At 35.1% G+C, this 25,373-nt stretch overlaps 1 protein-coding gene across 4 annotated transcripts in view; it reads left to right on the plus strand.

Moving 5' to 3' along the window:
* Positions 1-25,373, plus strand: part of CENPE (centromere protein E) — a 77,575-nt gene that overhangs the window by 21,045 nt on the left and 31,157 nt on the right. For 3 of the 4 annotated variants that reach the window (XM_044224375.1, XM_044224372.1, XM_044224374.1), the window contains exons 17-36: positions 2,424-2,498; positions 2,945-3,064; positions 5,012-5,134; positions 5,218-5,383; positions 5,759-5,913; positions 7,847-8,161; positions 8,276-8,548; positions 8,702-8,860; positions 12,960-13,163; positions 14,791-14,949; positions 18,850-19,140; positions 19,265-19,423; positions 20,437-20,727; positions 22,130-22,378; positions 22,529-22,687; positions 23,112-23,399; positions 23,550-23,654; positions 23,834-24,121; positions 24,685-24,843; positions 25,012-25,293. In XM_044224375.1, the coding sequence (XP_044080310.1) occupies positions 2,424-2,498; positions 2,945-3,064; positions 5,012-5,134; positions 5,218-5,383; positions 5,759-5,913; positions 7,847-8,161; positions 8,276-8,548; positions 8,702-8,860; positions 12,960-13,163; positions 14,791-14,949; positions 18,850-19,140; positions 19,265-19,423; positions 20,437-20,727; positions 22,130-22,378; positions 22,529-22,687; positions 23,112-23,399; positions 23,550-23,654; positions 23,834-24,121; positions 24,685-24,843; positions 25,012-25,293 (4,020 nt within the window). The remainder of the gene's footprint in view (positions 1-2,423; positions 2,499-2,944; positions 3,065-5,011; positions 5,135-5,217; positions 5,384-5,758; positions 5,914-7,846; positions 8,162-8,275; positions 8,549-8,701; positions 8,861-12,959; positions 13,164-14,790; positions 14,950-18,849; positions 19,141-19,264; positions 19,424-20,436; positions 20,728-22,129; positions 22,379-22,528; positions 22,688-23,111; positions 23,400-23,549; positions 23,655-23,833; positions 24,122-24,684; positions 24,844-25,011; positions 25,294-25,373) is intronic. The other variant, XM_044224373.1, reaches the window with a different exon arrangement.

Raw genomic sequence — 25,373 nt, forward strand, 5'->3', positions numbered from 1 at the left:
ACTTTGGGCATAAGTATAGCAATAATTTCTCTAAGTTTTTTACATCATTTATATAGTCAATTAATAATAAAAACTGAAGCTCATAGAGTATATGACTTGACTCACATCCTGATTTTTTTTTTTCCCTTTATCCACAGTCAAGGGGGAAAATAATCCTATTCTTTTCATCGTCACTTGGACACAACTAAAATTCTAGGTTCTATATGGTAACCTAAAATATTAAGTAATATAAACTTACTCTTTTGAAAGGTAGTTCTATTCTATTTTAAACTAAAAATACAAGTCTGTGTATGCAGTAAAATATATTCCCAAACCATTTTGGGGAAAAGCTTAACCAAAAGAAGTAAAAAATCAAATTATGGCCTTGGGACATGTGGTAATTGCCCTGGTTTGCCCTAATGATCTTATAAATCACGAGAGCCCTATATCATTTTCAAATGGGCATATAGGAATACAGTATGTTTAAATAATAATTTTTACAAGGAGGGGTAAACAAAGTCAAGTATCATCAAGCTCAGGGAACAAAGGAAATTCCAACCCTCTACCTGATTTAACTTGCTTAATTTTAGAATTTTAACAGCTTGGAGGTTTTTGTCTTAAGGAATTAAATATTTTTGTTTAATCTGCTGAACATTACAGTTGAAATCTGCAATTTTTTTTATATAGCCACCAACTAACTTTTAATCATATCATATATTTTCTCTTTATGCTTAGCATCCTAAATAATACCTCATTCAGACATTGTTGTCCAGGCCTTACAAAAGTTCATCTTTAGATTTAGATTAATGAGAACTAGTACTTAAAGTACTATTTTAAGTGAGAAGTGAGATAAGTTTTCTTTCTAGATTTTTATTTTCTAAAATAAGAGAGTAATTTTTTAGTTCTTCCTTATTGGTCAATGTGATTTTATTGCACAGAAGTTAGAAACAAGAAGAAAAAGATAAAAGATGGAGTTATTTTAAATTTTAGCCAACACAAATGTCTAAAATTTTGCAGAACAGTTGATAGCCACTAACCACATGTGACGATTGAGTACTTGAAGTGTGGCCAGTCTGAACTGACTTAAATACATGAAAAAAAGAGAATGTAAACTATTTAGTTTTTTATATTGATTACATGAATAAGTGGTAATATTTTGGACATATTAGGTTCAAATATATTTTTAAAATTAGTTCTATTTTTTTAATGCAGCCAGTAGGAAATTTTCAATGACTCACATAATATTTCTGGATGATACTGACCTACAATAGGAATGTCAACACTAGTCTGAATCTAAAACTAGTTAGAACTGAATCAAGCATTCAGAAAATATTACTTTAAAAAGATGCTATTTTCATAAATCCCTTACATTCTACAAGAATTTGCCTTTACTTTTTTCTTCTTTTTTATTTATTTTTGTTTTTTTAATTTAAATTTAGTTAATTAGCAGGTAGTATATCATTAGTTTCAGAGGTAGAGTTCAGTGATTCATCAGTTGCATGTAACCCCCGGAGCTCATTACATCGTGTGCCCTCCTTAATGCCCTTCACTCTGTCACCCCATCCCCCCACCCACCTTGCCTTTCCTTTTTCAGGACTTATTGAATTATGAAGATTTCATAATTCTAAGAGAAAGTATGTTTATCTATGATAAGTTGTCATTTATGTGTTTTGACACAAAAATATGTAGTATTCAAATATTTAATGCTCCAGATATTTGATGGAAAGGAAACTTTAATAGAAATATATGTATCTTTAGGTATTCTTTATACTTTTAGACAGCTGAAAAATACAAAATTAATAACATTTTTCCAATATTTTCTGTAGAATGAACAAACAAGATAATATTGAAAATCTTATACATATCTCTGTGCTTTAGTGAATAGTGATATTATTTTAAAAGCACCACATGAAACTACTCTAATCCAGACCTAAATTTTAAAACTTAAATCCTTAAAAAGTATGGCAGTATAAAGCTAAATGGCTAATTTGTGGGAAGAAAACAAAAAATCTTGTAGAATAAATACATTTCTGCACTTAACTTCCCCAAAACAAAAATTTATTAAGAGTTTTAAAGTTTAATTACCAGTATATCTCCTCCAAGGGATGCATACTAATTTGCTTTTGACATTTTTATAGCATTATTAACAGACAGCATAACTGTTACTTGGGTCATCCTGAGGTATTTTTCTTGTTTGCTTGTTTTACGAGGTTTGGGGATATTTTTGTTTGACTTACTGGGTTCCTGTTTGTTTTGTATCTTCAAAAGATGCTCTGTAACAGTAGCTTGAACAATTGATCTCTCAATCCCTTCTTACTGTTTTGGTGATTCTGAAGCAGTGAATAAATGCTGTCTTTGGGGGGGAGTTTCTTTTTTTCTTCTTCTTTTTTTTTTGCTTTATTAACTATTGGTTTGCTCTGTTGCCTGTTCACATGCTCTTACAGATGCAACTAATTCATGAAATTTCCAACTTAAAGAATTTAGTTAAGCATGCAGAAGTGTATAATCAAGATCTTGAGGTGAGCATTTATGTTGGTATTTCTATTATAAAGAACTAGAACTATAAAATGTACATCATACATAATTATTTCATAAAATAAAAGGATCATGTTGTTTTTTAAATATCAACTTTTTAGGGGCACCTGGGTGGCTCAGTGGGTTGAAGCCTCTGCCTTCGGCTCAGGTCATGATCCCAGGGTCCTCGGATCGAGCCCCACATCGGGCTCTCTGCTCAGCAGGGAGCCTGCTTCCTCCTCTCTCTCTGCCTGTCTCTCTGCCTACTTGTGATCTCTGTCTGTCAAATAAATAAATAAAATCTTTAAAATATATATATATATATATATATATATCTCAACTTTTTAAATTTTATTAACAGTTTTAACTATTAAACATAAGTTCTTTTTAATCTCCTAAAATTTAAATCCAATAAAATATGTTTCACTTTATTTTTGTTTCACACTTATAGAATGAACTAAGCTCAAAAGTAGAGCTGCTTAGAGAAAAGGAAGACCAGATTAAGAAGCTACAGAAATACATAGACTCTCAGAAGTCAGAAGATATGAAAATGGACTTGTCGTACTCATCGGTAAGAATTAGGTTTATTTTGTTGTTTAATCATGTAGGCATTTATAGTACACCATCATCATTATTATAGCAAATGTTTGTATTGAACTTACTGTGTGCCAGATGTTGTAATTTTTTTACGTATAGTATTTTATTTAATCTTGTCAATGACTCTGAAAGAGGGACTCTTAGTATCATTGCTGTCTTATGGGTAAATAATCATTCGTACAGAGTTGAGGATATCATTCTTTGAATATTAGTAAGTCAAGGACGAGTTTCCATTAAAAATCAGTAATTCACCTGGGCACCTGGGTGGCTCAGTGGGTTGAAGCCTCTGCCTTTGGCTTGGGTCATGGTCCCAGGGTCCTGGGATCGAGCCCCACATCAGGTTCTCTGCTCAGCGGGGAACCTGCTTCTCCCTCTCTCTCTGCCTACTTGTGATTTCTGTCTATCAAATAAATTAAAAAAATCTTTAAAAAAAAAAAAGTAATTCAAAATATTTTTTGAATTGTTTTATATAAATGCGTGCAGAAATAGGTAGTCAGTATATTCAGGTGAACACTTGTATTGGTATTGATAATTAACTAGAACTATATATATGGCATGTAATTGAGCATGATTTTATAAATTTTATTAATATTAATGCATTCTTATAATTTAAATAACTATTTTAACAGTTTGGTATTTTTCAGAAACTAGCTCTAGATGATTTTAGTTGGTATAAGATACGTCATTGGGGCACCTGGGTGGCTCAGTTGGTTAAATGACTGCCTTCAGGCTCAGGTCATAATCCCAGGGTTCTGAAATCAAGCCCCCACATCAGGCTCCCTGCTCAACAGGGGTCCTTTTTCTCCCTGCCTCTGCTGCTCTCCTGCTCTCTATCAAATAGAATAAAATATTAAAAAAAAAAAAAAAAAAAAAAAAAAAAGATATGGCATTAAGGGTCTTCTGGGTGGCTCAGTAGGTTAAGGGTCTTCCTTCCACTCAGGTCATGATCCCGGAGTCCCAGGATCAAGCTGCATCAGGCTCAGTGGGGCGTCTGCCTCTCCCTCTGCCCTTCACCCCACAGGTGTGCTCCTTCTCTCAAATAAACAAATAAAATCTTTAAAAAAATAATAATAATAATGGCATTAAATAACATTTAATCTCATGGCAAAATTGTTAATTTTTGCTACATGATTTCTATTCTATTTGCTTTGATATTCCTGATTAATTCAAGAAATTATCAGTTTAATTCTAGTTTTTAACATTCTTTTTAAGAAGGCAACAGTTTCTAGCTGAAATTTTGGTTTCTGTCATTCTTTGGTTTCCATTTGAGTTTTTCTGGAGTACTTTTTATTACCTTCTATTAGGACTCTTTGGTTACCTGTTATCAATGACAAATGATCTTTTGTAAAAGTAATCTTACTGTTTTAAGGCACTGGGAAGATAGGCACTTTTGTATCATCCAGGAGTGTCTGTTGATAAGAGTGGCAAGCAGAATTGCCCACTTTTTAAAAGTTGTTATTTCTTTCTCTTTATTCATCCAGTTCATTCATTCATTCATTTGTGCATTAATATGCTGCCAAGGATATATGTGGTTGAATTTATGTAAGCTAATTTTCAATTTGTGATTTCATATCCTTAATCTTAACTATGACTAATCATCTGCCATGTTTTAGAATGACTTAAAACTACACAAGAAATTTTAACAAGCTGGCTGAACAACAATTGTGTTAGCCTTTTTTAAACAATAAGTTTCCTCAGTCTACATAATGCCTCTATAACTTGGGAAAGCATAATCAGAGTTTTTAAAATATTTTTATAATGGAAAATATTATTTCAGCTTTCATAAATAATGAACTTGATAATTAGCATATTTTCACCATTCTTTATTTATTCAGAATAACGTCTATGTACATGTTCTCTAAAATCTTTTCCAACTCTCACCAAGTTAGATTTCACTAAATTCTTTTTGTCGTGTATATAGGAAATCACTGAAGACCTAAGACAAATGAAACAGACTCTGCTTGATGCTGAAACTGTAGCCCTTGATGCCAAGAAAGAATCAGCCTTTCTTAGAAGTGAAAATCTGGAGTTGAAAGAGAAAATGGTAATTGTTTCCTGTAATATTTATAATAAAACAGTTGTCACAGCCAGTACATTTCTGTGAATTTGCAGTGTTTCTCCTAACAGAAAGAACTTACAAGTACATACAAGCAAATGGAAAATGATATTCAGTTATACCAAAGTCAACTGGAAGCAAAAAAGAAAATGCAAGTTGATCTGGAGAAAGAACTACAATCATCTTTTAATGAAATAACAAAACTCACCTCCCTTGTAGATGGCAAAGTTCCAAAAGGTATTTCATAATTTCAGACTTAATTCTTTGCAGATCTGACTTTGTCTAGAAACCTACCTGAAGGATTAGAAATTTTTTTATTCTCTTATCTAATTGTTTTAATAGCCTAATAATGAGTTTCAATATTATTTGAGATCAGTATTTATAACTGCTTCCCTGAAATTCTGATTCATAAGGGTTTAGGAATTATTTCTCAAATAAATTAGACCTGATTTTCAATAAGTGGTTGAAGAACTATTAACTGTTCACCTGTTAACCAACGTTGACTCTTTCTTTCATAAAGTTTATACAGTCTGATTAAATAATCTAACTTTGCATGTAATTTAGATTGTCCCAATAACTGCAGGCTGTTTTAATTTACCCAAAATGTTTTAGATTTGCTCTGTAATATGGAACTGGAAAGAAAGATTACTGACCTCCAGAAAGAACTTAATAAACAAGTTGAAGAAAATGAAGTTTTGCATAAGGAAGTTAATTTGCTCTCAGCATTGAAATCTTTACCCTCAGAAGTAGAAATGCTGAGGAAAGAGGTAAACACATTTTTAAGCAAATAACTCTTCTTTTGAAATAAAAACCTTTGTAATAGCACTTTAAATATTTTGCTGTAGTGTATCTTAAAATAGCAGTCCAGAGACTGTAAAGATTTGACTCAACTTGTTAGGAATAGAAATGAATGTAGTTCCTCCTCTAATTTCCTTATATTATTAGAAAGCACATTTTCAAAGCCTATTTAACAGTATGCTTAGTAACCTGATCAACGTAACAACCATTTCTACAGTCCTCAAATGTTTCACTTAAACAGAATTCTAGGCGGACCTGGGTGGCTCAGTTCGTTCAGCATCTGACTCTTGATTTCGGCTCGGGTTGTGATCTTGGGATCCAGCCCCACAGCAGCAGTCTGCTTATCCCTCTCCCTGTGCTCCTGCCCACTATGCTCACTCGCTGTCTGAAATAAATTTAAAAAAATAAATTTTTTTTTTTTAGATTTATTTATTTATTTGACAGGCAGAGATCACAAGTAGGCAGAGAGTCAGGCAGAGAGAGAGGAGGAAGCAGGTTCCCCGCTGAGCAGAGAGCCCGATGTGGGGCTCGATCCCAGGACCCTGGGATCACGACCTGAGCTGAAGGGAGGGGCTTTAACCCACTGAGCCACCCAGGCGCCCCAAAAAAAAATTTTTTAAAGCAAGGTTTTATGGGGTCATCTAGCTGCTCAGTTAGTAGAGAGTATGAACTCTTGATTTCAGGGTTGTAAGTTCAAGCCCCACATTGGGTGGAGAGATGACTTAAAAAGAAAATCTTTGAACAGAGTTCTATGGTCCATACTTTTTTCATCTTTTTTTTTGGTACTAATTCTGTCACTATGTTGAATAAAAAAGAGCAATGAAATATAAAGGAGGGAATTGATAAAGTTTAGGGGTAAATCTTGCAGTGTAAATCTTGCAGGCTAGTGAACAGTCCTATAAACCATCTGCCAAGCTTTCCTTTCTTTTTACCTTTCTAAAAGAAATAAAACTGACAAGTGGTTGAAGACCAAATGGCAGATATCATGCTAAAGAACTCTAGGAACATTAATTAATTAGTCATTCTAAAAACTCTTTAAAGTAGGTGCTGTTTTTTAGCTCAGCAAGTAGTTATGAAGCCAATAGTTGAGCCAAACAGAAGTGTCTCCTATACTGAGTCCATGATTGAAACAACCCTGCTGTGTTACCCCTGTCCTTAGTCTCTGCTTTAAGTTTGCTTCTCTTCTTCGCACCATTACTACTTTACCATTAACAATGGTTGTACTGTTCATAAGCTGGATATGGTTTATTTAAATAATAATTCAAATAAACCTTAATTATTTAAATCATTCAGGGATTACACTTTTAGAAATTGGAGCTGCATTCAAAGGCTTTAGAAAAAATGTGTCAAATTCTGAGAAAAAAACAAAAAATGATACTCCAAGAAGTTAGAAAATACTTTAGAATGATAGATAAGGAAATAAAGGCATATCCTGAAATAATGTTTTCCTACTGAGTATCCTTCTCCATGTAATCCTTATTAGAACCCAAAGAGATTAGAAAACAAAACTGAAGGAAAGTTAAAGAAGATAATATACAGGGATGGTAACAATAAAAATGTTGCCTTTAGGGGCACCTGACTGGCTCAGTGGGTTAAGCCAATGCCTTCAGCTCAGGTCATGATCTCAGGGTCCTGGGATCGAGCCCCACATCGGGCTCTCTGCTCAGCAGGGAGCTTGCTTCCCCCTCTCTCTCTACCTGCCTGTCTGCCTACTTGTGATCTCTCTCTGTCAAATAAATAAAATCTTTAAAAAAAAAAAAATGTTGCCTTTACTTAGTAAAATCTTTGCTTAATTTCAATGTCTTCCCCTCCCCCAACCCCAAGGAAACTTTGTTTCGCCTAAAAGCTGCTTCAGTAGGTCCTACAATGCTAACATAGCTAAATTTTACTTCTTTTCCATAGATGCATGATAAATCTGAAGAACTTTGTATAATAACATCAGAAAGAGACAAATTGTTTTCAGAAGTAGTTCAAAAGGAAAGTAGAATTCAAGACTTACTTGAAGAAATTGGGAAAACTAAAAATGACCTAGCAACTACCCAGTTGAATTACAAAAACACTGATCAAGAATTCCAAGATTTTAAAAATCATCATATTGAATTTGAGCAAAAGTATAAGATGGTCCTTGAGGAGAATGCAAGAATGAATCAGGAAATAGGAAATCTCTCCAAACAAACTCAAAAACTTGGTTTAAGTTTGGATGCTTTGAACACAGAGGTTGGTACAAGACATCCTCTAGGGAAGCAGTCTTAAGCCTTCTGAGGTTTGGCTTCCATATATATACACCACAGAATGCTCTGCTTTTCACATTTACTTTTTCTTATTTTAAAGCTTTCTCCCAAATCTGAAGAACTTCAGCCGAAAACAACTGAGAGTCAAAAAAGTTCAAATGAAGTGGAAGAGCTGAAGGAACAATTAGAAAATAGAGATTTGAGGCTGCAAACTATGGAAAAGGAAAAAACAATGATCGCTGAGCAACTTCAACAAACTTTAGCAGAAGTAAGAACCTTAACCCAAGAAAAGGAGGACCTAAAACAACTCCAGGAGAGCCTGCACATTGAGAGGGACCAACTCAAAAGTGACATTCAGGATACTGTAAACATGGTAAGGCTTTGACTAAGTAAACTGAAAACGCAGAGCCTCTTTACAAACAGTACCGAAGCCATCACTCGTGGTTAATGATCAAGTAGTCACTATACAGTTACTTCCACTATTTTATATTATTCTAATGAAAATTGTTTTATTTCTCTGACAAAGAATATAGATACCCAAGAACAATTAAGAAATGCTCTTGAGTCTTTGAAACAACACCAAGAAACAATTAACACACTAAAAATGAAAATTTCTGAGGAAACTTCCAGGAGTTTGCATACAGAGGAGAACCTAGGAGAAACTAAGGATGAATTCCAGGAAAAGGTAAATGGTGTTTCCATTCAAAGTTTTATGTATGTGTAGATGAGCTTTCTCTTCTACCTCAAACAAACACTTAAGTACATGCTGATAATTGCAATCTTGTTTATTATTCACAGTGCTATTAACTAACAACACTTTATAAGCTGTAACCCTGATGTCTTTAAGATAATTTCAGATATAATTGCTTAAAATCAATTTAAAAAAAAAATTAATTCAAACTTTGAGCTGATATTTTCTGAGGCCTAATGTATTTTAAATGTCTTTAAAAACCCCTCTGAATTTTAAGAATATAAGAGAGATTACTAATTATTAACCATGTCTAAAATATTTGTTTTATGACAGATTTTACATATTAAACTTGCTTAGAGATCCCTGTAAAATCAATGTGTATATTTTATTTATGCCTGTTTTCTAGGGTTTATGCCATAATTTAACTATCAGGTTTTTAAATCTCACCTTAATTTATTCTAAGTAGTATGGTTTATTTTGTTCTGAGATCTTAGGAGAGTAAGGTCTTAGCTGGTTATTTAATTATGTACAAGAAAGGCTACGAGATGCTAATGATGATTTTTTTTTTTTTTTAAGAGATATGTGTTAGTCCAGTAGGGCAGCCATCACAAAATATCTCAGACTGCTGGCTAAAACAACAGAAATTTACTTTCTCCTGGTTGTGGAGGCTAGAAGTCCAAGATTAAGGTGCTAGAAAATTTAGTTTCCGTTAAGTCTTCTCTTCGCTGCATACAGATGGCACCTTCCTTCTATGTTCTCCCAGAACCTTTCTCCTATGCTCAAGTTGAGAAGTAGCACTGGTGTTTCTTCCTCTACTTAAAAGGACACCAATCCCGGGGCGCCTGGGTGCCTCAGTCAGTTTGGCGATTGATTCTTGATTTCAGGTCAGGTCTTGATCTCAAGGTTGTGAGTTTGAGCGCCATGTCTGGCTCTGCGCTGGGCATGGAGCTGAATGAATGAATGAATGGACATCAGTCCTGTGGTATTGGGGCTCCAGTTTTATGACCTCATTTAATTACCTTAATTACCCACCGTAAAGGCTTTCTCTTCACATATAGTCACATAGGGTTTAGAACTTCAAGATGAATATTGGGAGGACACAATTCAGTCTGTAACAGGTAATTGCCTATAATTTTACCCAATGGATTCATTTACTATATACATTTCTGTTTTTCAAAAATGCCTTTGATATATATTATCAACAAGGTATTTTATACTGTCTTTCAATTTTATGCACTTAATACTATTTAATCCAAAATATTTGCTACTAGGAATTTTAAACATCCATCAGTGGGAGACTGGTGAAATAATCTTTCATACATCCCTAGCTTGGAATTGCATATGTATATATAATATGTATCTATGTACATAGATAATGCAACTGGGTTTATACAGTCATAAAATTTTTTAAAACTGCATATTACATGCAAACAGAAAAATCACCAGGATGGACATATTATTAAATAAATACAAATACTGCTTCAGAATAATTCAGTAAGCTCCAACTTATATAAATGAATCTCTTTATAGATGTATATGCTATTACTTTATATAATGAGCTTTATTCCCCCATTTGCCCTGGGGTACAGTATTCTTGTCTTGGAAAAGCTTTTCCTCTTTCTCCCTATGCTTTAGTATTTCTCTCGTAGAAAAGCATTTTCACTTGTTTTATATGTTTTATGTTCATAGCTTATCTATAGTTTGGATCAATCAAATGAGCCAAAGGCATTTGACTTTGATTTAAAATTTATAACTTTCACTTTCATTGGGGAAGTAAGTTTTTTGAAAAGATTTTTGAAAGTAAGATACAACAATTAATAGCTGCTTTTAAACAAATGAAATAATGCAGTCATTGGGCCTCATGAGAAGGGGTGTAATAGCAGAAGAGTAAGGGAAAAGGAGAGTTCTATTCACTGGGACCAGCTGGTGTGTGGTATTAAGTTTATGTTAGAAGCATCTATGTTGATAAAAAAAGGTCCAACAGGCTTATTTGTTTCCCAGGGGTTTTTCAAATCTGGGATGGAAGGTTGGGGTCAGCTTGGACTTCTGTTACTGTGTTAATGATGGAATCCCACATGGACCCCTCTGTTCATCTGGGCCCCACAGGGCTGTATTAGTAGGTCTCTCATAAATCCCCTAAAAGTGCCCACATTGAATCCTACTTGATGTTTCTCTCTAGAAAGGCAGTTTCTCTAGTGTCTTGCAACAGAAAGTTCAAACAATGATTAGTAAGCTTATCGCATGTAAAGGACACAATTCTTTTTTTTTATTTAATAATAAAATCTGTTAGATTTTCTCATGGTAGCTGAAATACTTTCTAGGCTGAGTTTAGTTCTAAAATATCCTTTGGGTATTCTCACATATTTTGTCTTAGCCTGCTTTGTCTTTGTGTACAGTCCTATATTTAGGAGCACAGATGTAAGATTCTGAAGTACAGTATCTGACAAACTCGTCCCAATGACTCTTTGTTCCTTACCTTAAGTTCTAATGTATTAGATCTGTATTTGACATTGTTAGAAACGCAAGCATATGCCAATAGTAAGAGAATAGTAAAATAAAGTATGATTTGTCCAAACCCATTCTAGAGAATTGAGCAACTACTCAAAATTATAATTTGAAGATTAGGTAACAGTGTGGGAAAATGTATGTGATCTAAATGGAAAAAAGCAAAATTGAATATTTTATATGTGATCTAAATGGAAAAAAGCAAAATTGAATATTTTATATACATATATATATGTATATAAAACAATTACTGTATTCAAAAGAAATTTTTCAAGGACAGACTCTAAAAGGAAATATTCTAGAATTCTGGTAGTGGGCTGTGTAAAGCTGGTATATTGGATGATTTTTTTTTTCTCTTTGTTTTTCAGTTTTTTTCCAATTTAATTGTAGATTATTATAAAAACTTTGGGGGGGGCGCCTGGGTGGCTCAGTGGGTTGCGCCTCTGCCTTCGGCTCAGGTCATGATCCCAGAGTCCTGGGATCAAGCCCCGCATCGGGCTCTCTGCTCGGCAGGGAGCCTGCTTTCCTTCCTTTCTCTCTGCCTGCCTCTCTGGCTACTTGTGATCTCTGTCAAATAAAAAAAAAAAAAAAAGTTTAAAAAACTTTTTTAAAAAGATTTTATTTATTGGAGCAAGAGAGAGAGCATGGGGAGGGGCAGAAGGAGAGGAAAAGAGAATCTCAAACAGACTCCCCACTGAATGTGATGCCTGACACAGGGCTAGATCTCACAACCCTGAGACCCTAACTCAAGCCAAAATCAAGAGTCGGATGCTTAACTGACTGAGCCACCCAGGTACGCCATTATTAAAATTTTTTTAAACATATTTAAAACTTCATAAAATACAGCCAATATGGAGCTGTATTTATTTCCTGGGTATGTAAGGTCACATAGTGATAACCTAATTTCACACCAATGATCACTTGATCAAGAAGTATATGTGTTAGGTTACCTTTGCTTAAGACTTACTTATGGATAAATTAATTTATATAACATGCTTTTTTTAAGCAGAACATAAAAAGTATGTATTTTTAAAAGGTGGATTATACTACTATAATATGAAATCTATTTTTAATCGAAGTTATTTTGCCCTCTCATATGATAAAACTCCAACCTTTTGTGAATACAACTGCTTCTGAAAATAATGATTTGTTGTGAGTTGGGGGATAGAGAATCATTTCCAGCTTTTGATGGAAAGAACATGGTGGAGTTCAAGGTGGCTTACTCTTTCTTAAAATTAGGTTGACCCATCATCATACACGAAGATAATTGTTAATTATCTACAGCTGTTCAGGTAGTTCTTAACCCATGAAAAAGAGTACGCTTAAGGGCACTAACTCTAGAGCCAGACCTCTTGGCTTCAAATCCTAAGTGACTTTGGGCAAGTGACCTATCATCCTCTCTCAGATTCATGTTCCACATCTGTCAAATGGAAATAATACTCATATCTACCTCATAACGTTAGAGTGAAGAGTAAATGTGTCAATAAATGAAAAGAATGCCTGGTAAATAATAAGTAATGTAAGTTTTGGCAATTTTCATTACTATTAAAACTGTAATTAACTGAGAAATTCTTTATTTACATTTTAGATGGTTGACACAAATAAAAAACAGAATTTGAAAGCTAAAAATACTCAAGCACTGATTGTGAATGTTGAAGATAATGAGCTAACTGAGCAACAGAGAAAGATGTTTTCTTTAATACAGGAGAAAAATGAACTGCAACAAATGTTAGAGAGTATTACAGCAGAAAAGGAACAATTACAGACTGACCTAAGGGAAAACATTGAAATGGTAGGATTTAGCACTGTATAATTAGCAATATATTCTTGTCTTGTATGTTGTGGATTTTTACAACTTTACTGAGGCATAATTTACATGTGAGAAATGTATCTGAAGCAAGTGTACAGTTTGATGACTTTTGACAAATGTCTCTATTTGGTGTACCCTCCACCCCAGTCAAGGTGTAGAACATTTACCTCTCCCTTCAGAGCTCTCTTGCGTCTGGACCCCTGCAATTCAGATCTCACTCTCTACCCCATTTAGTCGCTGTCCTGATGGTTTTTAACCATAGGAAACTTTGTCTCTTCTAGAACTCCATACAAATAGAATCATATAGCTGTACTCTTTTGTACCTTACTTTTTTTACACTCCTTTTTATTGCTGGGTAGTGTTCCATGTATGAATAGGTCACAAGTTGTTTAGCCTTTCTCCTGTTGATGGAAATTTGAGTTCTGTCCACTGTTTGGCTATTTTGAGTGAAGCTGCTGTAAACATTCTTACACAAAACTTTTTTATAAACATTTCTTTTTAAAAGTTCTCAAGTGTATCTAAATGGAATAGCAGGGTCATAGCAGATTACTAGACTGATTTCCGAAGTAGTTGTGCCATTTTACATTCCCAGCAGCAAATTAAGAGAATTCTGATGATTTCACATCCTCACCAGTGCTTCATATTATTGGTGTTTTCAATGTTAGCCATCCTATTGGGTATGTTCCTCGTTGTTTTCATTTGCCTTTCCCTAACGATTAAGGATATTGATCTTCTTTTCATATGCTTATTGGCCATTGCATACTTTCTATAAATTATCTGTTCTCTCATTGATGTGTTGTAGATTTTAGTGTACATGTCTTTATCCACATTTTGTTAAATTTGTCCCTAAATGTTTCTTTAAATTTATTCTGTTGTAATTTTTAAACTTTGCTGTTAATTATTCATTGTTAATGTTTGCCATTTTGTCGAATCTACTTTAGTTTTTGATTCCGTATTTAGAGACAATATAATATGTGTAGATATGAAATTGACATTTTTTGAAGTTTGCTGTGGATTACAGGAGAACCTGAACTTTTGTGTAATTTCCCATATTTCTTGGGGTTTTCTGGTCAAAAGAGCTGAGTTTAAAGAAGAATACAGACAAAAGTCATAGTCTGTTCTTGGTCTCATGTTTGTAGTGTTTTTGTGGTCATGACTTGAGACTGTCACTGGTTAAGCTGATAACTAGGATTAGCCTACATCATGCTAGCAAAAGATAGCTGCCATTTTGAGCTTGCTGTTAACTGGTGCTCTAAATCATAACTATTCTGGCGTATGAAGAGCCCATAACTAGTCTTGTCATCAGTCCATGAAAGTTAGAAACAGTCTCCTTTGGCTTAAGGGTAGAAAATGGGCAAACCTCTCAAGATAAAATATTAAATCCAGTTCTAATTTTCATGATAGGAATGTAAGTGAAGTAATAATGAAACAGCATAAAAAACAGATGTTTGTCATCTATATGATTAAATTAAAGACTCTCTAAGATAGTCTTTTCCAATAGAGTTTGCCATGATTTCTTCATTTTAAGGCTGAGGTAAATGCTGATTTTTACCTGATTTATAAATGTAAGGTAATATGTATCTTAATCTCAACTTTTTTTTAATTCTAGACTATTGAAAACCAAGAAGAATTAAGAATTCTTAGAGATGAACTTAAAAAGCAACAAGAGCTCGTCGTACAAGAAAAGAACCACACCATAAAGAAAGAGGAAGAGATTTCTCGGACCTGTGAGAAATTAGTAGAAGTTGAAGAAAAGCTAAAGGAAAAGGTGAATTTTTAAGTTACCTTCCCAACTATATTATATTTCCTGACTAAACTTTTTTTTTTAACACATTTTGATTGCTCTAGAGCTAAATTCTAAAAATAGCATGTATCTCCCAAATGAACACATCTTAATGCTAATATTGTGGAGAGTTTCAACTCATACCTATATTCAAACCAACACTCTTTTTTTTTTTCTTTTTTTTTCTTTTTTTTTTTTATTAACATATAACGTATTATTTGCTTCATGGATACGGGTCTGTGAATTATCAGTCTTACACAATTCACAACATTCATCATAGCACATACCCTCCCCAATGTCCATGACCCAGCCACCCTATCCCTCCCCCTATCCCCCAGGAACCCTCAGTTTGCTTCCTGAGATTAAGAGTCTCTTATGGTTTGTCTCCCTCTCGATCCCATCTTGTTTCTTTTTTCCCTCTCTACCTCCCATGACCCCCCACTCTGCCTCTCAAATATTAGAGAGATCATATGATAATTGTCTTTCTCTGATTAACTTATTTTGCTCAGCATAATAGCCTCTAGTTCTATGCACGTCGTTGCAAATGGCAAGATTTTGGTTTTTTGATGGCTACATAGTATGTGTGTGTGTGTGTGTATATATACCACCTCTTCTTTATCCATTCATCTGTTGATGGACATCTAGGTTCTTTCCATAGTTTGGCTATTGTGGACATTGCTGCTATAAACATTCAGTTACATGTGCCCCTTTGGATCACTACCTTTGTATCTTTAGGGTAAATACCCAGTAGTGCAATTGCTGGGTCATAGGGTAGCTCTATTTTCAACTTCTTGAGGAGCCTCCATACTGCTTTCCATAGTGGCTACACCAGCTTGCATTCCCACCAACAGTGTAGGAGGGTTCCCCTTTCTCTGCATCCTCACCAACATCTGTCAAGTCCTGACTTGTTAATTTTAGCCATTCCGACTGGTATGAGGTGGTATCTCACTGTGGTTTTGATTAGTATTTCCCTGATGCCAAGTGATGTTGAACACTTTTTCATGAGTCTGTTCTCCATTTGGATGTCTTCTTTGCAGAAATATCTGTTCATGTCCTCTGCCCATTTCTTGATTGGATTATTTGTTCTTTGGGTGTTGAGTTTGATAAGTTCTTTAAAGCTTTTGGATACTAGCCCTTTATCTGATAGGTCATTTGCAAATGTCTTCTCCCATTCTGTCAGTTGCCTTTTGTTAACCAACACTGTGAGGATTATATTATTCTTGTCTTCAGATGAGAGAGGTCTTGATTCATTTAAATTATCATATAATATATTCATCAGAAACTTTTTGGAAACTACCATAGCCTAGATGCTGTTTTGGGTGTTTGAGATCCATTAGTCAATAACACAAAGATCCTGCCTTTATTAAGATACAGTAGTGATTCTTTAAAATGTAAGCTTTATGACTGTTACCATCTCTTAGACGTTTACAGTTTCCTGACTCATTTCTTTTATGGAAGTAAGGTGCTGTTCTGGTATTTGTATAAGAGCTAAGACTCTTGTAATAATTGTACTGCCCATGTAATTCTAAAATGTACCACTAAGAGCTTTCTATTTACTCTAAGTACAGTGCCACATGCATTATAAATGATATATTAAGATTTCCAGGGGCGCCTGGGTGCTCAGTGGGTTAAGCTGCTGCCTTCGGCTCAGGTCATGATCTCAGGGTCCTGGGATCGAGTCCCACATCGGGCTCTCTGCTCAGCAGGGGGCCTGCTTCCCTTCCTCTCTATCTGCCTGCTTCTCTGCCTCCTTGTGATCTCTGTCTGTCAAATAAATAAATAAAATCTTTAAAAAAAAAAAAAAAAGATTTCCACTGCACTTCTGTGGAGTGTTTTTCTCCTACTAAGTATTCTCTTATTTCTCCTTCCTTTCACTATAACCTAACTAAATTTACTAAAACCTGATGTCTGTTTCATACTGTTTCTAAAGAAGTTAAATTAATAGGCTTATGTAAATTTAATGCCTCAGTAATGAGCACTAGGTATTACATAAGACTGACGAATCACTGACCTCTACCTCTGAAACTAATAATACATTATATATTAGTTAGTTGAATTAAAAAAAAAGAGAGAAAAAAATAAATAAAGAGATATAGACTTATGCATATTTATTAACTTAAAAAAAGTTAATGCCTCACTAAAATTAACAACTCAGGAAACAACACATGTTGGTGAGGATGCAGAGAAAGGGGAACCATCTTACACTCTTAGTGGAAATGCAAACTGGTACAGCCACTCTGTAAAACAGTATGGAGGTTCCTCAAAAAGTTATAAATAGAGCTGCCCTACAATCCAGCAATAGAACTACCGGGTATTTATCGAAAGGATACGAACAGATTCAAAGGTGCATATTTACTCCAATATTTATAGCAATAATGTCCATAATACCCACAATATAGAAAGAGCCCAGATGTCCATTGACAGATGAATGGATAAAGAAGATGTGATGGTATATATATTTATAATGGAATATGACTCAGCCATCAAAAAGAATGAAATCTTGCTATATACAATGATGTGGATGGAGATCATTATACTAAGCAAAATAAGTCAGAGAAAGATAAATACCATATGATTTCACTCATGGGTGGAATTTAAGAAACAAAACAGATGAACATAGGGGAAGGGAAGGAAAAATAAAATAAGACAAAAACAGGGAAGCAAACCATAAATTCTCAATTATAGGAAACAAACTGAGGGTTGCTGGAGGGGCGGTGGGTGGAGGAATGGGGTAACTGGGTGATGGACATTAAGGAGGGGACTTGTAAGCAGCACTGGGTGTTATATGCAACTGATAAATCACTAAATTCTACCTCTGAAACTAATATACTATCTGTTAATTAAATTGAATTTAAATAAGTTTAAAAAAATTAGTGTCTCAGTGGTTTTTTTGAGCTACCCCATAAGGACCTTATTAGAAGTAAAAAATAGATTATCCAGAAATTTTTAAGAGATGAGGAATTATAGTTATTTGTCAACTATACCTTTATATTTAATTAGTCTCTTTTTAAGTTTTTTTCATTTTCACTTTGTTTCCTTGATTAACTTACTGACACTGTATTAGTTTCCTGGACCCTCTTTATCAAATTACCATAAACTTGGTGGCCTAAAGAACAACAAATTTATTGTTAGATGTCTGGATCTTAGAGGTCCAAAATCAAGTTGCTGGAAATACCATGCTCCCTCTGAAGGCTCTAGGGAAGAATCTCTCCTTGCATCTAATAACTGTCCTTCACTCCCAGCTGCCCTTAGTGTCCTGGGCTTATAGCTTTATCATTCTTATCTCTGCCTCATCTTCACTGGACTTTCTCTGTATCTCTTTGTGTCCTTTTTGTCTCTAATAAGGACATTCTGCATTTAGGGCCCACCCTAATCCAATAGGATTTCTTCTCAATGCTTAATTAATTACATCTGCAAAAACTGTACTTTCAAGTAAGGTATTCTGAAGTTCTGAATCGACTTGAATTTTGGGTAGGACACTATTCAGCCCACTACTGTAACCATGCTTAGAAGGATACTTTACTTTTAAAGCTGCTTGTCTGTATACATTGGGAGTGTAGCCAGGGCTGTGATAATGATTATTTCAGTTCAGCAAAGTATATTTCACATGAGATTTTAAGAGTATATAGGGAAATTGATAATTAAAAATTTTATTTCTTGGGGCACCTGGGTGGCTCAGTGGGTAAAAGCCTCTGCCTTCAGCTTGGGTCATGATCCCAGGGTCCTGGGATCGAGCCCCGCGTCGGGCTCTCTACTCGGTCGGGTACCTGCTTCCCTTCCTCTCTCTCTGCCTGCCCCTCTGCCTACTTGTGATCTCTGTCAATAAATAAAGATCTTTTAATTAATAAATAAATAAATAAATAAATAAAAATTTTATTTCTTAAGAGCCAACAACTACAAGAAAAACAGGTACAACTTCTTAGTGTACAAGAAGAAATGAATGAGATGCAGGAAAAGATGAATGAAATGGAGAATTTGAAGAATGAATTAAGAAACCAAGAATTAACATTGGGATGTATAGAAATGGAGAGGCTGGAGTTGGCTCAGAAGCTCCATGAAAATTATGAGGAAATGAAATCCATAACCAAAGAAAGAAATGATCTAAAGGAATTACAAGAATCATTTGAAATAGAGAGAGAGAAACTTAAAGGATACATAAGAGAAATCGAAGCTACAGTAAGTTATTACTCTTATCTTTCATCTATTGAATGTTTCTTTAAAATGGAGCCAGTTGGAAAAGGGGGAGGCAATGTTAAGATGATGTGGCTGAAATAGTCATTAAATATCACTTCCTACTAAGGGTCTAGAAACAAAAGAAGAACTAAAAATTGCCCATGTGCATCTTAAAGAACAACAAGAAACTATTGATGAGCTAAGAAAAAACATTTCTGAGAAGGCAGCTCAAATAATAAATATTCAGAAGCGTTTAGAAAAATCCAATACTGAATTACAAGAAAAGGTATGTCTCTTCTTCTCTCATTTGTCCCTTCTTCTTTCCTTTTTTCTTTGAAGGAAAGATGAGCAATAAGTAGTGACTATGTTAATAGTTCATCCATTTATTGGATACTATTTGTTGAGTGTGTAATGTGGCAGGCAGAGTCCTGGGTTATAGAAATAAAATGGGAAAAGGTGAACAAAATTTCTGTGATTATAGAGCTTACTCTAGTAGAAAGAGGTAACTAGTAAATTAGTAAATGAATGAAAAAGATAATTTAACATAATGGCAAGTACTGTAGAGGAAATAAAACATTGGGATAACTGAACCAACTTATGTTAAAGGCTGCTGTGTGCAAGCTATTGAAACTACGGATATGACTAAGACATTGTTCTCTCTACACACACACACACACACACACACCCAGTATGGGCATATAAAATAATGCTTCAATTTGAGTAGGACAAATGCAGAAATACGATATGCACAGATACTTGGAACCACAAATGACCATAGGAAAGAAGAATTAATCTGTAAACAAAAAAATTGGCACATAGCATTGGAGCTCATCTGAGAATTAGGGACCATTATTTATTGAGATATAATCTGCTCAGTGATTATTTTTCTCCTGTGGCATTTGGGAACTAGTATAGAAATGAAGAAGTGTGCAAGTGACAGAATTAACAGTATGTTAGTCAAGTATAAGATTTGATTCACTTTGGATGTAAGCTAGAGCAAAAGAAAATTATGGCAGAATATGACCAGCAGAAAAGTCATAAATAGCTTCAGTAGGAATCAAGAGAAAATTAATAAGTTGGAGTTCATGATCCACAGTTGGCTATGGTTTCAGGATCACTTATTTCTGTGGATAGTGTCCTCATCTTGTCCCTTTAAAAAATTATGATAACATGGCAGCAGTTCTTTGTGGCCATGGGTCCTGTCCCCCTATTTTGATAAAATCACCTTTTTGCCCACACACAAAAAATTATGATAATAATCTCTAGATAGTAACCATGGTGTTTTATGCATATCACAAGATTCCAGTGCTTCCTGAGGAACAGGAGCTACTGTGTAATGTGAAAGAAGCCAGTAGTACTCAGGGAACAATGGATGAAGTGGAGCTGTTGGAAAAGCAGTGCAAAACCAAGGAGTCAGTGACACCGGCATGCACAGAAATAGAAAGGATTGAGTTGACTGAAAAACTTCCAGAAAGTCATGAAGAAACAAAATCTCTGACTGAGGAAAAAGACTACCTTCAAACGATAAAAGAAGCGGTTCGGGTTGGACAAGATCAGCGGCAGGAAGACATTAGAGAAACGTTGGCTAAAGTAAGTTCCATCCTTTCCTTCCATTTAATAAGTGTTTTATGGGAATCAATCTTGGGGAAAGGAAGCCCTTGTGTTATAGTTACAATGTTATGATCATGTTTTCTTTAAATGTCTCTTGATTATGAAGTGATTAGAAACAGAACTAAAATTATAAATACTAAAAAACTGCTGAAATTGAGAGAAAACATTTCAGAAAAAACAGCAGTCTTCTTTTTTTTTAAGATTTTTTTTATTTATTTGACAGAGAGAGATGACAAGTAGGCAGGCAGGCAGAGAGAGAGACTCCCTGCCGAGCAGAGAGCCATAGGATCATGACCTGAGCCGAAGGCAGAGGTTTTAACCCACTGAGCCACCCAGGTGCCCCGACAGCAGTCTTTTTAAATATTTAAAAATGATTTAGAAAAAATAATGCCAAATTACGGGAAAGGATAAACCCAGAAAAACTATGTTTTTCCCTTCTTTAAATCTATTCCTACAGCATCTCGTAAGGCACTTCCTCAATCTGAGAATCACCCTTCCTTCCCAGTATCCTTTCCTCCCACTCATTCTATAATCCAAGCACCAAACCTTGTTGATTTTAAGGTGCTTATGTGTGTCTGGGTGCATGTGTGTATGTGTGTGTGAAATCTTCCACCTTTTCTCTCCACATTGCCAACACCTTAATCCAAGCCATCATTTCTGTCCCTGGCTTTCTGCGGTAGCCTTCTTATTGGTCTACCCATATTCATTCCTGTACTTCTGTAATTCATTCGCCATTCTGAACCCAAGCAATATTTTCTTCTTAAAAACCCTTTAATAGTCTATCCCTACTCTTGAACTAAAGACTGGAATTCTTCACATGGCCTCTGAGGCCCTGGGTCCCATTCCTTGCTGGTCTCCAGCCTTATTTCTGCCTGCTCTTGGCCCCGCTCATGATACTCCAGCTTATGCTTCCTCATCCCGTGGCTTCCAGATGTTCTGGTCTCACCGCCTGCAGCATTTCCCTCCGCCCACACCTAATTAATACTCTCACCCTTTAGTTCTCAACTAAAGATTTCCATCCCCCAGGAAGGCATCCTAACCACTCAGGGTAAATTAGGTTTACCACATACCCTGCAGGAACCCAGAAACTCCTTTGGTAAGATTTGGCATAATGTCTCTTTCCCTCTAAAGTGCAAGTCTCAAAAAGGCGAAGATTATGTAAGTCTCTTTTACCGTTGTATCTCCAGCCTCTAAGAGGGTAGTAACAACACAGTGAGCCCTCAAGAAATAACTGCTCAATACCTGAGTAATGACAAGTGGGAGAGTGAAAAGAATTCTCTGTAATGAGCCACTGAATCCTGACTTAATCATTTTAGAAAAGGTCCTGATTTCTTTTCCCCTTGACTAAAAGATCTTTGGCTGTCAACACTATTGTTTTTAGGATTCGCTTAAGATCCAGGATCCTCAGGACAAACAAGATCAGTCCTTCAATGTGAAAGAAAAGGACGAGGAGGCTGAGGAAATTCTGAGCGAGCTGGAGCTACCGCAAGAGCAGCCCGAAGCCAGAGAGGCGGCACTGCCACGAGCAGGCATGGAAAGCCTAAGCCTCGAGATGGCGGAGGGACTGCGAGAAGTTCTTCAGTCCGAAACTCACCAACTCAAAGAAAACATGCGAGACATGACAGCTATGGTAAGTTTCATCCTTTCCCCCATGTGCTTTTTTTAAAATTATTTTATAAGCAGGTATTTTTGTAAAAATTAAACCTTTGGGAAAAGGAGTTAGAGTATAATGGTTATAGTGTTTCTATAAATTTGTCAATAATTTCCTCTAATACTAAAGCACCTGGAAACCGAAGAGGAACTGAAAGTTGCTCGTTGTCACCTGAAAGAACAGGAGGAAACTATTGATAAGCTGAGAATGAATCTTTCCGAGAGGGAAACTGAACTCTCCAGCCTTCGAAAGGAATTAGAAACAACTAATAATGAATTACAGAAAAAGGTAAATTGGGGATGAAGGGCATATAGGAAAAAACCTAAGGAAACTAGTTAACTGAACTACAGAAACTAATTTTGCATGCTAGATTGTTATGCAGAACATTCTGGGTGTTTTTCCTTTAGAAACAAAAACAGATCTGGGACTCCTGGGTGACTCAGACTGTTAAGCATCTGCCTTCAGCTCAGATCATGATCTTAGGGTCTTGGGATCAGGTCCCGCACTCAATAGGAAGCCTGCTTCTCCCTTTATCTCCACCTCTTTCCCCCCATCCTCTTGCTCTCTCTTTTTCTCTGTCAAATAAATAAAATCTCTTAAAAAAAAAAAAAAAGGAAAACAAATCTGTATATATACACACACATACACATATATAAATGCACACATTTTACATGTATGTATATTTTGGTTGTTAATTTATTATTATTTTAAGATCCAAGAGCTTCATGAGAAACAGGAACAATTTATTAGCACCAAAGAAATCACTGAGATGCAGGAAAAAATGAGTGAACTGGAGCAATTAAAGGAGCAACTCAAAGTCAAAGATTCATCATTACAAAGTATAGAAAGTGAGAGGCTCAAGTTGACTGAGAAACTTCAGGAAAGTCAAGATAAAATAAAAATTATAATTAAGGAAAGAGATGAACTGAAAAGGGTGCAGGAGATTCTTCAGATGGAGAGAGACCAACTCAAAGAAAACATTAAAGAAGCTGTAGCTGAAGTAAGTGTCCTTCTTCTAATTTTTTTTAGGTACAAAAATAATGCTAAGATAGTTAACAGTGATATTCCGTGTTATTTTATTAACTTTTATTCAATCAGAAAGGGACTGAAAATCAAAAAGGAACTAAAAATTACTTCTGTTCTTTTGAAGGAGTACCAACAAACCATTAGTATGAGGAATATTTCAAAGAAGACAGAACAAAAAGCAAATATTGAAAGAGATGCAGAAAATTCAGATGCTGAATCACAGGAAAAGGTAAGGTCTTATTTTGTTAAGTTGGAAAATGACATCTGATTATTGTGTTGCTCATTTCCCTGTGGAAGAAAACAGTATGTACATTAGATAAAATGTAAAGATGACTGACTTAATTTAGAAACAATTCCTCTTTTTCCTAGAAATTTCTGCCTGTGTCCTAACTTGTTTTATTTTCTCAGATTCCAGAACTTCAGGAAAAAGAACATCAGCTTCTTATGATGAAAGCTGTCAGTGAGACTCAGGAAAAAATATGTGACGTGGAATACTTCAAGAACAAGTTTGAGGCCCAAAAGTCAATTCTGGAAAATACAGAAATGGAGAATGTAAGGTTAACTCAGAGACTTCATGAAAACCTTGAAGAAATGAGATCTGTTATCAAAGAAAGAGATGATCTTAGGAATATAGAGGAGACTCTCAAAGTAGAGAGAGATCAGCTCGAGGAAAACCTGAGAGAAACTGTAATTAGAGTAAGTTACCGTCTTCCCCCATCCTGTAAATATGATTTTGTGTCCTAAAAGAACCATGGGTGATAGGGTTGGTGGGAACGTAAAACTGGTCCTATCTTCAAATATTTTGATAAATAATTATTCATTTCGATAAATAATTATTCATTGACCCCAAAAGTCCAGTCATAGCTATTTATCTTGTACACATTAACACAAATTGTGCAAAGATACCTGTAGAAGGATATCCATTGCAAAAATTATAATAATAAAACAAAGCAAACAAAAAAATAGGGAAAATGCTTAAGGTCTATTAGCAGGGGACTGGTTAATTAAGTGCCACACATTCAGACCATAGACTACTAGGCCACCAATAAAGAAAGAGGTAGTACCATGGTGCTGATTTGGAAATATCCTATTAAGGAAAAGGGTAAATTGTAGAGTAATATATCTAGGATGTATTGACATTTAAGATGAACTTAGAGGATGAGTCCTAATGGAGGCAAGGGGCATAATTACCTCTTACCTTCTCACTGTTTAAATTTTGTTACTCTGAATATATCATTTTCCTTTTTCTAATGATAAAGGAACTGGAAAAACAAGAGGAACTAAGAATTGCTTATATGCTTGTGAAAGAACACCAGGAAACTATTGATAAACTCAAGGGCCTTGTTTCTGAGAAGACAGATGAAGTATCAAATATGCAAGTGGATTTAGAAAACTCAAATGCTGTCTTAAAAGCACAGGTATTTTATTTTTTAATTTGAGAGTTTGAATTAGGTCTTCTGTGTAATGAAAGAGGATATGAATTATCCTAGAATTAAAGGCAAGGATGAGCCTTCTTAATTTCAAAAGGGTTATTTAGCATTTTTTTTCAATATCTATCTATATCTTTATTTTATGATTATCTCAAGATCCAAGAGCTTCAGGAGAAGGAACATCAACTTCTGAAGGTAAAAAATGATCTCAGAGAAAATATGGATCAAACAGAGCAATTGAAGAAGCAATTAGAGACCCAGAATTCAACCCTGGAAAGTGTAGAAACTGAGAAGTTAAGGTTAAGTCTGAAACTTCACAAAAACCTTGAAGAAATAAAATGTGTCACTGAGGAAAGAGATGGCCTCAGAAGTGCGGAGGAAACCCTTAGGATGGAGAGAGACCAGCTCAGGGAAAGCCTCAGAGAAAAAGAAACTAAAGTAAGTCACTCTTCCTATACTAGTGAGTAAACATGATGTTTTCCTGACAGCAATGAGCCTTTCTTTGACGTAAGTGGCGG

This window comes from Neovison vison, chromosome 11 (assembly GCF_020171115.1).
Source record: "Neovison vison isolate M4711 chromosome 11, ASM_NN_V1, whole genome shotgun sequence".
NCBI classification, from domain to species: Eukaryota; Metazoa; Chordata; class Mammalia; order Carnivora; family Mustelidae; genus Neogale; species Neogale vison.